Source organism: Ictalurus punctatus, chromosome 1, assembly GCF_001660625.3.
Source record: "Ictalurus punctatus breed USDA103 chromosome 1, Coco_2.0, whole genome shotgun sequence".
Classification (NCBI taxonomy): domain Eukaryota; kingdom Metazoa; phylum Chordata; class Actinopteri; order Siluriformes; family Ictaluridae; genus Ictalurus; species Ictalurus punctatus.
Window position 1 is genome coordinate 26,295,865 of NC_030416.2, and position 15,260 is coordinate 26,311,124.

General features: G+C 37.8%; 1 protein-coding gene across 1 annotated transcript; it reads right to left on the reverse strand.

Annotated features, from left to right (window-relative positions):
• Positions 1–8,227: 8,227 nt before the first annotated feature.
• mrap2a (melanocortin 2 receptor accessory protein 2a) lies at positions 8,228–14,536 on the reverse strand. The gene is made up of 3 exons (XM_017457717.3): positions 14,046–14,536; positions 13,644–13,743; positions 8,228–10,325 (listed from the first exon to the last, which is right to left on the reverse strand). Exons 1-3 carry the CDS (start codon positions 14,164–14,166, stop codon positions 9,887–9,889), a joined length of 660 nt encoding a protein of 219 aa, XP_017313206.1. The 5' UTR covers positions 14,167–14,536; the 3' UTR covers positions 8,228–9,886.
• Positions 14,537–15,260: the final 724 nt, after the last annotated feature.

Below are 15,260 nucleotides of genomic sequence, written 5' to 3' on the forward strand. Positions count from 1 at the left end.
TCTATTTTCCATGATATCTTCTTTTAATGATGTGCAGCACTTTATTAGAGTCAGCACTAAGTGACCAATAACTGGCCAGTCAGACATTTCTCATGCTGCAGTGCCATATACTGCCTACTGTGCTACGGACCATCTGCTTCAGCGGACACATACCTTTATGTTTTTATAGCATAACATTAGGGAGGGCATGAGGCATTTTTTCCCGAGTCGCAGAAATACTCCACTTTGAATTTAAAAAAAGAAAATTAAACATAGCAGTTTCTCTGTGATGTGTTTGGTATCCACAATCACCTGGGTGCCCTTTTTAAAAACATTTTCTTTTCATCTCACTTAATTCACATCTAATTTACCTTTTCTGTAGTTTGGCTCCAGATTTTGGCCTTTCAGCTGTTGTGCTGTTAAATAATATACTTGTATTGCATTAGGCATGAGTACAAATAATTTTCACTTCTGCCTCAGAGAAAGTCTTTTATTGCTGTTTGCCTGTCAATTCAGCTGTGTGAGCTTAGCCTTTCATGGAGTTTTGTGGGCATCAATAAATGCAAATCAGCTGTGCTGTACATGTGCTCTGTAATTTATGGGTGATTGGTATTCATCAACATACACACATGAGTGAGAAGAAAATCAGTGTTTCTAAAACTTTTTTAAATCTGGCAGATTTTTTCTATGTTTGTTTTTAGTTCATCGTTTGCACACAGCTTTGCTAAAAAATAAAAAATAAAAAATCATAAATAAGGTCCAGTGTAATTAAAATGCTAGGGAGTACTGTAAGTCAGAATATGTTTTTATCTAATCTCAAAGAACAGGGTAAAAAATATATTTTGCATCAAGTGAAAAATTACTCTGGAGAAAGTCTCCTGCACATTGTCTTTTGTATCGTAGTATATATAATGCACTTGACACTTTACTTCATTTATACATTTTTATTACTGTATATCTTCTGTTTTACTACAAAGTGCACTTATGCACTTTTAATTTTTTTTTTTACTATGCACAATATACCTTGTAATTTGCTCCCCTAGAGCTTACTCTGTATTTTTTTTTAACTGACTCCCTTTTTTTTAAGCTCTTTAAGAATTTCACTCATCTTTTATACTTTTTATCTGATCAAGCTAGTATTTGTTGGTGTTTTGCGCACACAACTCAGACTGCCATATTTGTATTCAATGGTTTGATATATTTGTTTCTGGAAAATACCAATACACGGTGCTGTAGAAATGCCAACATATAAATTCAAGTCAAGTGTGTTTTTATTGTCAGTCCTCTATATAGCTTGTATACGTTGGAGCGAAATGACATTTCTTCAGGACCGTGTTGCAACACAGAATAGTACGTAAGACTACATAAAGTGCAATACACAACAGTGTGAGATGAGTGCAAAACAATAAATACACAGAACAGAACAATAAATACACAAGACAGAAAATATATACGACAATATATACACAGAACATAGACTGTAATCTGTAAACTATTGTGTAATGTAGCAGCAGAAGTATAGCAGCAATATTGGTAGCAAAAAACAAGTTCCATAATATAAAGTGACTGATGCAGCTATGTAAAGTGTAGCATGCATGGGGTACTGAGTCTTACTGGGTTAGTGCATGTGCAGTGGTGTGAGTCTTACTAGGTTAGGTGTTCGACTATCCCAGGTGAGTGTTGGGAGGCAGCAGGGTGTTGAGTATTCTGACTACCTCTGGGAAGAAACTGTTGCAGAGTCTGCTGGTGGTGGTATGGATGCTGCTGTAATTTCTGCCAGATGGCAGGAGGGTGAATAGTCCATGAAAAGGGTAAGAGAGGACATCACCAATACTGGTGGCTTTGTGGATAAAAGAGGTGGCTTTGTGAAGAAAGAGGTGTCGATGGCGGATAGAGAGACCCTGATGATCTTTTCAGCTGTCCTCACAATTCTCTGTAGGGTCTTGCGGTTCCAATACCAGATGGTGAGACAGCTGGTCAAGATGCTCTCTATCGTCCCTCTGTAGAAGGACATGAGGATGGGAGGGGGGAGTTTGGTTCTCTTCAGCCTGTGGAGTGGAGACTCTGCTGGGCCTTCTTGACTACGCAGGTAGCGTTGACAGTCCAGGAGAGGTCCTCAGTCATGTGCACACCAAGAAACTTTAGTTGTTCCATTGATGTGCAGTGGTGAGTGGTCCACTTGAGCTCTCCTGAATTCGACAATAGTCTTCTCAACATTAAGAGATAGATTGTTGTCTCTACATCATCCTGTGAGCTGGTTCACCTCCTCCCTGTATGCTGAATCCTCATTGTTGCTAATGAGGCCTACAAATGTAGTGTCATCAGCAAACTTAATGATGTGATTAGAGCTGAACTTGGCCGCACAGTCATGAGTCAGCAGGTTACACAGCAGTGGACTGAGCACACAGCCCTCGGGGGCACCAGTATTCAATGTGGTGGTGCTGGATGTGGAGTTGCCGATCCTGACGGACTGGGGTCTGCTGGTCAGAAAGTTCAGGATCCAGATAATAATAAACACATTGAAACACACTGATAAACACATTCCCTGAGCACCCTGCCAGGTATAATGTCAGGACCTGCAGCTTTCCGTGGGTTAACTTTTGACAGAGTATTCCTAACGTCTACTGTAGACCAGATGAAGTACTTGGTTGGTGAGAGTTGGGGTGGCATGTTGTTCTATGCTTTGAACTGTGCATAGATTTCATTCAGGGCATCTGGGATTGAGCCATAATCATCACAGACAGGTAGTGTAGTTTTGTAGTCTGTGATGGCCTGAATGCCTTTCCACATACGCCTTGTGTCCTTGGTGTGTAGTTCTTTCTGTGTAGTTGTGCTTTACCTTTCTGATGCCCTGGGACAGATTGGCCCTTGCTGTGCGAAGGGCTGCCTTGTCATCAGACCTGAAAGCAGTGTCTCGGGTTTTCAACAGCAAGCGCATTTCAGCAGTCATCCATGGTTTCTGGTTTGCATGTGTGGTGATGGTCTTGAAGGAAGTTACATCATCTACAACACCTGGTTTGTGATGTAGACGCAAACAAAAAAAAAGATGCTGGATTTAATCTAATATCTTCAGTTAGTTCATGAGTTAATGATGATTCATTCATCTTCAGTGCTTTATCCTGGTCAAGGTCATGGTGGTTCTGGAGCCTGTCCCAGTAACACAGGGCAAAAAGCAGGAATGAGATGAGATGCCACTCAATCACATACTGTATAGGGAAATTATTGTCCTACGTAATTTTCTAACAATTTTGATTATTTGCCAATTCCAACCCACCAGCCAGCTCTCTTCTATTGCATGACAGCTATCAAACAGGGACAGGGAAGGCTAGCTTGTGTTTCCTTCAAGACATGATGCCAGGCACCACTTCGTTTTGAACTGCTGAACACACTCAGAGAAAAGCACTAACTGTCCTCCTGAATGCTTAACTCCTCACACACAGGAACCTTATTTCAACATTGAACTGTTGAGCCTGAAGCAGCACCGCTGTGAAATGAGGATCATCGTTATAGTAGAAGGTTTTTTTTTATAGCTGTTATTGCTTCTCTGTCTTTGACCCAGTTATATCACAGCATTGTATGACCATATATTTTAGTTTACCTTGAGCTGGACTAAGTAAAGAAGATCATAATGAGCTGAAGAAAACATGGGCAAAGTAGAGAAGAATGGAGAAAACAATGAACTTTGGTTCACATCAGAAGCATGACCCCTCTCATTTTAAATCTGTGTTCAGTGTACAGTTTTGTATTTATTGTGAAACACCAATATAAAAGAACATTACAGAAATAACTCCAATGACTCAATTGATCAAGTACAGTTATTTGCACTTGCATACAGCCTAGAACAGCACTGCTATGAGTAATGTAAAACACGCTACTCATAATCCTGCAATATGTTAAGTGGTGCCCTAAATTTGTTGTTTTTTTTCTGCATTTGAACTCATATGAGGAGAAATGTACATTGCTTATACAGCTTTTGTAGACATTTCTTAGTCTTCTACAGATTTGTGCATGGACCTTTCACCACAGAGTTAAGGACATGTCCTACCTCCAAACTGAGAGACATGTAAAGACAGCATGGACAAAGGTCACAAGCAAGCAGTTGTCCAGTTCAGTTGTATACCCATAAGGGGTAGAAATAAGATAAAACGTCTCATACATCCAGGCAATCAGTACACCAAAAAAAAAAAAACCAATGTCCATATTGACCTCATTCATTCTTTTTTCCTTGGCGCTTATGCCCTAAAGTGAGGTTAAAAGAAGACATGTTTCCTCCTGTTGGATGCCTTGTGTTTTATGAAAGTGTGCTGTCTATCCTCATGTACACCTCAAGAACTGTACAATAAAATCTTGCCTTACTTGCAAAAAAGTAAAAAAAATGATAATAATAAAATACTTTTCAACAGAGAAACAGTAGCAGCACATCAGACTCACAGATCTCTGGCTTGTATAATGATCAAAGTCATTACAGTCAGATATAAAATAAGGACTAGGTTAGGTGATTCAAAGCAGGGGTGGAAAGTGCTCTTCTGCCAAAGAGTGAACTGTGGCAAACTAAATCTATTGGTAGCTGCAGCTTTCCTATTTTTTTTGTAATATATTATAAATTTGCTTAAAGGACATGCAATTATTTACAGTAAATTTATGAATTTGAACAGACCAGAACGGATGTAAAAGATGAAATTGTACAACAAGCTCTTTCCTGGGTTCTCATCCTGAAATTAAATCACTGAGAGCAAACCATCATGCCGGAAACAGTGAAAGTGTATATATCTATTTAAAGCTCTAAATCGCAGGGCTCTTTAACATTGTTTGTGTACAGTTCATTTCTATCAGTTGCTCTTTTTTTAATGGGGATTGTAAACATTATTTATTGATGTTAATGCAATTCTGGTTAAGATATGTTTTACTTATGTGTTGCTGTTTTTTATCACAAAATGTATGGTGATATTGTTTACCCAGCTCATAGTTCAGACCTCAACAGTGTTGTGTTCCTGCTGAGGTTTTTTTCTTTTAACATCTTTCTAAGGACATATACAGTATGTTGCCTCAGGCACTCAGGTGGGCTCCCTGGAAAACATAAAAGTGAAAGTGCGCTTTTGTGCTAAATTTATCACACTGCAAAACAGGTTATTTCAGTAGTATTCATTACATAGCTATATTCAAATAGCTATAATGATTGGTACATTTTAGCTAAACTAACCGACAGAACTTTCTTATTAGAGATCTAGCAGTGCTATACGGCTAGGCAACAAGGTTCTGCTTATAATACAGAAAAGTGAAATGAACCACACTGATTAAGAAGGACTGATGTGAATCGTTTTGGAAAAGATCAGTTTGTGTTATATCAATTACAAAGGTTAACAGTTTCCTACAGCACCTCAGGTGCAAAGGCCACACAGACTGTGTGTCTGGGCTATTAATTTTCTATCACTATTTGCCTTGCAGACAGTTAGCTCATATGCAGAGATCACCACCATAACTTGTCTCTCATTCATCTATCAATCCATTTTCTGTACTGCTTATCCTATGCAGCAGCCTATCCTAGTGGGCACAGGGTGGGGGAAACCTGAACGGGGTGCCAACCCATCACAGAGCACAGTCGCGCGCACACACACACACACACACACACACACATACACACACACACACACAGACACACACACACACAGACACACACACACACACACACACACACACACATTTACACACTATGGACAATTTAGAAATGCCAATCAACCTATAACGCATGCTCAGTGCACCCAGGGCTTTAGGTGCCCAGACAATGAATTTATGATTTGTCCATCCTTGCAATAGTCCTTTGATAATTTGGGGTTCATTCTATAGTTCAATATTGTGAATGAATACATTTTTATAGTCAGTAGTGCTTGCCCGGAATTTGGGATCATGTCCAATGTAACCAATATTCTTTTTATAATTTTTATAATATTATTCAGAATAACATGCATTTTCTGACTTTCCTCTGCTTTATGTTAATGTATTTGAATTTGCAGTCTGGAGACCCTGCTGGTTACACATCCCTAATTCTCTTTCTAGCTCTCTGATTTGGAGCAATGGTTAGCTGATCAAAGCACAGAGTGTCATGACTGCTCTTCTAAGAAATCAGAGACGCAGTCCCACACAGTGCAGGAGCTGGAACAACCAAAAAAATTGCATGTAATGTTAGTCAGGAACGGCCCTCAAATATCATTCTTGGAAGCTAGGTATATCACTAGCTAGTTAGATCAAGCTAAAAGTGCTTCCATCAGACAAATTATAATATAAATATATCCGTGAGCCATATCCGTGAAAAATTTGGTTACCATTACCCTTCTTGCCCAGCTAGTATGAAAGTCAAGCAAGGACATAGGGCCAAAAATAGTGCAGTTTGATCAAATGTATCCAGCTTAAGTCACGTCTGTACCAGCACAAAACTCTACCACTACAAGAAAATTTTAATAGTTGAAAGTCTGCTGCAAAACAAGCCATGCAACGTGTTTGCAGAGTTCATTGTTAAAAATTTCTTAATATTTATTGATATTAAAGTGATAATATAATTGCTATAAATTGTAAATGCTAGGAATCTATTAATGCAGTCACCCCTGTGCTAGTATTTTACACATTTCCACTGTAAAGTCATGGTCCACTTTGGTAAGTCTCAGAAAATAAAAGATACAAGTGGTGCTTGAAAGTCCTAAAAGTAGATAAAAAATAACCCAATTAAACAAATGAGACAAAAATATTATACTTGAGGAAAATTATATAATATTACATATCTGTGAGTGGTAAAAGTATGTGAAAATTTGCTTTCAGTATCTGGTGTGACCCCCTTGTGCAGCAATAACTGCAACTAAACATTTCTGGTAACTGTTAATCAGTCCTGCACATTGGCTAAAAGGAATTTTAGCCCATTCCTCAGTACAGAACAGCTTCAACTCTGGGATGTTGGTGGGTTTCTTCACATGAACTGATTGCTTCAGTTTCTTCCACAACATTTCTATTAAATTAATATCAGGACTTTGACTTTGGTTCTGGCCATTCCAAAACATTAACTTCATTCTTCTTTAAACATTCTTTGGTAGAATGATTTGTGTGCTTAGAGTCGTTGTCTTGCTGCATGACCCACTTTCTCCTGAGATTCAGTTCATGGACAGATGTCCTGACATTTTCCTTATTCAGAATTCATTGTTCCATCAGTGATAGCAAGTCATCCTGAACCAGATGAAGGAAAACAGGCCCAAACCATGATACTACCACCACCATGTTTCACAGATGGGATAAGGTTCTTATGCTGGAATGCTGTGTTTACAAATAAAAAAATGTAAAAATCCATAGACATGTTTGTGGCCTTTGGAGTCATTCCGACTATTTTTTTTTTTTTTTTAATAGTCATGTGAAGCTGATATATTTGCACCTATAACGGAAGCATAAATGTTTTCCTTTTTATATAAACACTTTTCAAACTGCTTCAAAGTGTAACAAATATACAATTCATAACCCAATTTAAATGACACAAAGTAGTAGTGAAAGTACATAAAGTATATTTTCAAAAATAAATCAAGTATTGCAGTTAAATGTGTTGTCATTTTCTTTCTTATCTAATTATTTCATGCAACCACTACATCTGGATGAGGTAATAATTTACTCACACCACATCCAGTGGTTTCTGATATCATGTTTGACTGCGCGCTGCAAGACATAACGTGCTCTTCTGCATTAACAGAGGATGAGGTGAAAACTAGGCTGTGTTTGGTGGCTCAATTTTAACAATCTCCTGTTTCTCTCAAATTTAGAAGCCCAATAACTAGGTTGTGTTTGGTGGCTCAATTTTAACAATCTTCTGTTTCTCCCGAATGTAAATCGAATGCCCATTCACAAACATACTGCAACTTTTTTTTGAACGACAGAAACACTCAGAAATGAACTGATATTAACATTAATTACTTTGTCCTCTCAGGCAACAACGTTAAATGTTGATTAACTTCAAAACCTACAGTCATAAAAATTATAGGTTAAGCTTACCAATCTCTGTTTATCCACTTGGACATTGCTGTCGTCATTTTAATGCACTGTTTTTCACTTTCCCTTTTTCTTCCCATTTTGATCATGGGACTGTGTCTTGTGAATTTTTGAAATCATTTAAAATGCTAAGCAAAAGTTAAATAAAACTGTTTCATTATTTTTTAACAAACAAGATTTTGATTATTTATAACATTTTATGAAAGAAGATTCAGGAATGAGCATTACACTTCATGGATGATCAACATCTACATACGAGTACAAAGAAAATCAGCATTTCAGAAACTTTAGTAAATCTGGTGGAAATTTTTAGCTCAGGATTTGGCTCACGCAAACATTTACACACAACTTGAAAGACTGATAAATGAGGCCCATTTTCGCAATACATAAGGTATGTATGATATACCAACAAAGTGATAGTGCAACACTGAAAACTGCTTAATGAAATACAATGAGATCAATCATTTTTATTTAGTGTTTACAAAAATAGGCTACGTAACAAGCAACAAAAAATCAGTATACTGCAAGTTAGATAATAAATTAGATAATGGCATAATGTAAAAATATTTATTGTGCTACTTGTTACTATACAGGTTGATGTACATGAACATTGTTTTTATGTTCTCTATAATTGGTTTCAACTTCTAATAACAGTTCAACAATATGTTTGAAACAAAACATATTATGATACAATTACCAATGCCATATTACTCATCCCTATTTCCCCAGCAGTTTTATTAGATAGTAATTGAAAGTATTGAAAGTACATGTATTTGGTATATATCTGGTGAATGTTGCTGGTGGTTACATGCCTGTTTCCCAAACATTGCTCCCCACAACAGGATACATTCTGGGTAAAAATTCAGTACATATGAATTTCTCACTATGAAATACCAAAAAGTGAATCATTTAATAAGACTACTCAAACACAATAGCTTTCTGCAGGATCAAAAGACTTGTTTCAGTCCAAATGGCAAAATAAATTATATGACAAAAGCTGATGAGAGGAGAGAAAGAATTTGGCATAGTTACTGGTTATTTTTTCCAATATTTGAGCATTTTTGTTATGATAAAGAAATTCTATTTAAAATCTCTCAACCTAACATACCAAGTGCCTTGTTGATATTAATTACATTTGTCAGGCTTCATTCCAAAGGGGGCGCAAGCTTCTGTAAATGACTGTATTATACCATTAAACACTTTCAGTACAAAATGTACCAACAGAATGTGTGAGCAATTTAATAATATTTGGTGAGTTCTATTGTTTCAGCTAATAAACACCACATGTTGTTTTTTTATACACTGAATAAGGGCAAAATTCTACAGGTCAATATGCTGATCCAGTATAAAAATGACAGTTTACATTGGTGGTAAGCTTACTGTACACACAACCTTTACATTTAATGCTATTACATGTTTTAATTGTTGTGTTATTATCACAGTTAAACAAGCCTTTTCTGTGAAAACCTTTCACTACAAGCAAATCTAAAATTTCTTTAACAAAATTTGGTCATTTCTTTCAACATTTGCCCCTTTTCATCAAATGTTTTTGCAATGGATGTTTCCACATAGAACTTGGAGGGAAACATAGCTACTGTGAGAGAGTTTGGACAGACGAGGATAAAGGATATTTTACCAAGAGGCACTTCATAGAGTCTTTCAGTACCTCAGCCTACCTCTGAATTGGAAAATCCACAGAGATCTGCTTAGTGCCAGCTATGAGGCACAGAAAATGTTGAGTTCTGTGTAAATATGAATGATAGAAGTTCAGTAATTGACTTCAGTCTGTCTTTTGGAGTAGATGTGCCACTTTATTTAGCATCCTTACATGCTTGTTCCAGTCAGACTAATTTAGCATGTTCATTTTGGCAAAATTCTGGGGTTCAAGTGTTTAGTCTCTAATGTGACTGGTACTATGTGAATGAGATTCACTTTCCATTATTATGGGTGGCTCACCCAGCAGTAAGTCATCATCACCTAGTGTGGAGCTGAGTTCAGAATTCACAAAGTTTGGGATGTTGAAATGAGCCAGAAAAGCTGCTTCATTATCTTCCATCATCTCCAGGTGTGTACTCTGGCTAATTAGGCGACCGGTTTTCACCTGGCCGCTCGACTCACTGCTGCTTGATTGTGTGTGAACTCTGTGGGTTTGGCTTAATGACCGCTCTCCTGCCTGCTCTTCTTCATTAATGTAGCAGTTAAAGAGAAAGTGAGACTCCTCCAGTAAGGGTCGAGGTAAGCCAGCTCTGGTGTTATCTGGCTCCCGAGGGCGGCCTAGTTCCTCAACACAGCTAGTCAGATGCACACAATCCTCACATGGTTCAGCACTCCTGTGTGAGAAATTATATTGGGATTAGCTATGTCACAAAAAATTTCATTTGTTCATATTATGGGACAGACTCACTGAAACTAAACAGTTGAAGACTGGAAAAAGACCAGTACAAATACAATTTTGTTACTTCCTGTATATCTTGATTGACAAATGTGTTGTCCAATCAGCGGTAAATGATTAATTTGCAAAATATACCTTCCTTTTCCGTTTTGTCTGATTTTTTAATGTGTTTTCGGATTTGTTAATGTGTTTTGTGCTATCTCCCAGTGGCTAAAGGATGTGATGTTTTTTCTAAAACTCAAGAAAATAAGGTATACGATGAAGGGTTTTACGGACAAGTTTTTTTTATAAATGGCATCCCTTTATTGTATACTTTATGGAGTTACAGACACTTCCCACTTAAATTTTTGTGCCTCTTGTTGGGTCTTACAATATCTATATAACCGGCGATAGTTATTGGGTAGCCATGATGAGCCAGGGGTGGGTTTACTTTTAATTTTGTTTTCCTTTGTTAGTATAAAAAGAAAAAAACCCTGTGAATGTTTACTGCTGTGTGTTGCTCAATTTGTTTTTGTTTTTTTTTTTCTTCTCAATGGAATATTTGGGAAAGGGAGGAGAGAAGAAAAAAGGTGATGTTCAGCAGAAATGTTCAGCAGAAATTTTCAGCAAAAATGTTTAGTTCAGCAGAAATGTTTAGTTCAACAGAAATGTTCGGCAAAAATGTACAGCAGAAATGTTCAATAAAAATTAAACTGGAAATGTGTTTTAGGATTTGTTAATGTGTTTTTGGATTCGTGTTTTGTTTTGCACTTCTCAGCCACTGAAAAATAAGGCTACACAAGCAGTGTGTTCAGGTTCTGACAGGTTCAGTCAAACAGACCCTTGCACTCATATGCTAGGCCGGTTGCAGCCCCTGCTTCCTTTCTTTTGACTGCTTCCCTTTGACCATATGAGAAGATGAGGTCTTGAAAGAACTACTTAAGTTGGACCATAAAAATCTAACTGGGTAACTAAATGAGATCGATTCTCTTTTTTTAATCCTGTTATTGCAGGTCCTATAACAGATATGTTTATACATGCTGTTCTCAGACACCACTGACACCTCTTCTTAAAGGTTATGATCAAACTGTTATAGGCTAATGCTATTTCCTTCTTACCAATCCTGGGGAAACCTATTAATAAGCAACTAAATAATGACTTAAAGAAGCACTCTGGACATTTCCCTTCCATGCCAGCAGAGGGCACAATCTCCAGAGTTCTTGCACAACCTCTACTGATCACATCCACTTCCGGGTCACTTCCTGATTTTTCCCTATATGAACTGTTAATGTAGCTTGACTTATTGTAAAGCCTTTTAATCCTCAGAAAGTCTCTTTAATCATGTGGTCTGTGTAAGGTCTGAGCTGTTTAACTTGATTGGGTACTTTGTGTATGACCTTTTGTTCTATCTCTCTCTCTCAACCTTGATTTTTGGATTATAGTTTTGTCTTCCTGCTGTTATTATTGGTACTTTACTTATTCTTTAATTAATGACAATAAAATAAAATGACTGACTTTTACTAAATGTTCTTGATGTTATTCTTAGTCCTGCAAGTGACTCTGGATAAGGGCATAAACTCTAGATAATGCTGTAAAAGTGCTAATATGAGTAAATGAGAAAGGTATCAGACCAATACCATTATCGTTATCAACATATACATTATTCTTTGGTTTATCCATTCCAAACATTTGAATTTACTGGGTCCTTTAGGCACATCTAACATCGCTCTATTCTTGAGACATCATCTAATTGTTAATTTGTTCTTTGGTTCAAGGGATTTTGTTCAGTCATTTATAGACTTTATAGCCAAAAATATGTGGGCCTTCCACCATACTAGAAACACACAACTGTCAAGGATGTCTTTGTGTACTGTAGCATTAAGATTTCCCTTCACTGGAACTAAGGGGCCCAAACATGTTCCAGTATGACAGTGCTCCTGTGCACAAAGTAAGATCCATAAAGACATGGTTTGCCAAGGTTGGTGCACAGAGTCCTGACCTCAATCCAACTGAACTGTGTGCAATGCCTTCTCACCTGACATCAGAGCCTTCCTCCAGTAAGGTACAAATCTAGTGGAAAGCCTTCCCAAAAGTAGAGGCTGTTATAGTAGTGAAGGGGGGACCAAGTTCATATTAATACCCATGGATTTGGAAAGGGATGTTAAAGGACACATAGGGGTGTCGACAAACATTTGTGAATTTTTAGTCTATATATTTTTCAAATTCAAGCTTTTTTTTTTTTTTTTTACATTTAAATGAAATGAATATGTAAAAATATTTATTTTAAATAAAATTCTGTGCTTGAACATTTATACTGTACATAGTCCTTTTAATTTAAAATGATTTAAGTTGGGGTGCACGGTGGTTTAGTGGTTAGCCTCACACTGCCGGGGTTGAGGGTTTGAGTCCCACCGCTGACCTCTGTGTACCAAGCTTGCATGTTCTCCCCGTGCTGTGGTGGTTTCTGCCGGGTAATCCGGTTTCCTCCCCCAGTTCAAAGACATGCATGGTAGGCTGATTGGCATGTCTAAAGTGTACATAGTGTATGAACAGGTGTGTGAATGTGTATGTGATTGTGCCCTGCGATGGATTGGCACCCCAGGGTGAAATGCCTCCACCATGTTCCTTTTATTCTTCTTTTACACATTCCAGGGATGTTAAAGGATTGCATGTACCTTAGGCTGAATAAAAGGATGAGTCATGGCTTAACAGCGATTTAATTAAATAAATAAACAAAGCTATATGATTAACCATTTATTTTCCCATTATAAATGAACAGCCTTAACTACCTGCTTTGCTTGGTTCTCGGCCACCAAGACTTTACATTTTATGCAAGTTTGATGAACGTAGGTTCTCTGTTTGCATATGTATGCATGCATCACACAAAAATTTAAAATGTTTAAAGTTCTGCAGCTGGGAGATAAGGCTGTGTTTTTGCTGAAGATTGTCTTTCTAATTAGGTGTGATCGCTGTGTTGTTTTCATTCAGTTGCTGGATAGCTTAGATTTGTTACTTGACTTAACCGAACCTGACAAACAGCCAAGATATATATATGCACACACGCATATAGACATTGAGCAAGAGCAATTAATGAGGTAAGTAGATGTACACGGCACAAACAGTTATGTATAAGATGGATATTAACATGAATGGGGAACTGTAGACTACTTGCTGCCTACCTATATAAATCTTGACTGCTGTACTATGCATTTCAATGAGGCATGCTCCTGAGATTGAGCTGGTTCAAGCATTTCCAAGTGCTAATGGTGTGACTTACTCTGGATGCGGAGCTCCTGTCTTGGTCAGAAGAGTGAGCACAAAGAACATAAAAATGACAAAGACCGCAAGACCAACCCAGAAGCCAATTACAATGGAATCTGAAACATAACATTGAATTTAGGCATCAATGACATGAATGTTAAGAAGTGATATAATTCAGTCTCACATTATTTGAGTTGTTAAATATTCACTATGCATGTTGGATCTTATTGCTTGATTCAGTCTGAATGTGCACATCTATTTGTTTATAGAACTCTGAGATTGAGGTTGTGTAACACATTGAAATCACAAGCTTTCTACTGATTAATTCTCAAAGATGTGATGCCAGGTGACTGACATTTGGTCTGATAAGACCTTATCAGAAAAATCTAACAATCAGTTAGAAAAAAGCATGACTTACATTTGTGTGCTTTGAGTCCCTCGAAGGAAACTGGCTCTTCGTCATCGTAGTATTCGTACCTCCATTCATAATCTGTGTGAGAAACGCCAGCAGTAGTGTTTGGGTGCTGCAACATAGGCATCTCTCTAACTGTACAATATCTGGGCAGGACTGAAGGAGTCTAGTTCGCAGGCCTGTAGTTTTAAGCGAATACGAATACAAATCCGTCAGCTGAGTACAATAAATTCGGACGTGCAGTTAGTATGGTCTGTGATTGTGTGCATCTGATTGTGCTAAAGGGATGCGATTGACACAGAACGTAAACGCAGTTCTTCAGCATACTGGATGTTGGTCCAAATCCGCTGTGTAATTCCATCCCCTAACATTATGAAGCAAATCCGGTCCGTTGAGAAGATTCCCGTGTGTTGCGCTCTGCCCCGGCGCACCACGGTTATAATAGTCGTGAGTGACTCGAGCACGAATCGATTCTTTTTGAACGACTCTTTTGTGAGCCGTACACTGCAGATGATTTGAAAGCGGAAAGGAATCGGTTTTGAGTCCTTTGTGCGTTATATGGCCAAAAGTATATGGACACTTGACCATCATACCCCATATGTGGTTTTCCCCCACAAGCCACAAAGTTGGAAGCCCACAATTTTCTAATGTATTTGTATGCTGTAGAATTACTATTTCCCTTCACTGGTACTACATAATTATTATCTTATTTATTATACTGTATTATCCACACCGTTTTGTAGATTAACTTTCATTGAAAAATTGCCAGACCTACACCACAGCTTAATTTGGTGCAGAAATTTTGAGAGGCATTTCAACCCCAGTAATCACACACACACACACACACACGAACACGCAATACTCCTGATGACAGCATCAGCGAAGATGCAGGTGCTTTACTGCTGGGATTGTTTGGTGCTTGGAGCGGAAAGCGGGTCCTGCGCAAGAGATGGATTTTCAGATTTAGGAAGGTTATCCAAGTCAGCCCCTGGTCATCAGGACGCTTCAAGTCATCTAACCCTAGGATGGACTTCGTTTTCAAGTAATTTGATCATCAAAGGGAAAGTTATTTTAAAATGTAACAGGCTGCTGTGCTAACTGATTTTATTCTTTTATTTAAGAAACCAGTGATTATGCAGAATTACCAGTCAGTCTATACATTTACCAAGTCAGCGATCAAATTGCACATTTGCTGCATAATAATGACAGTTTTCCCAAATT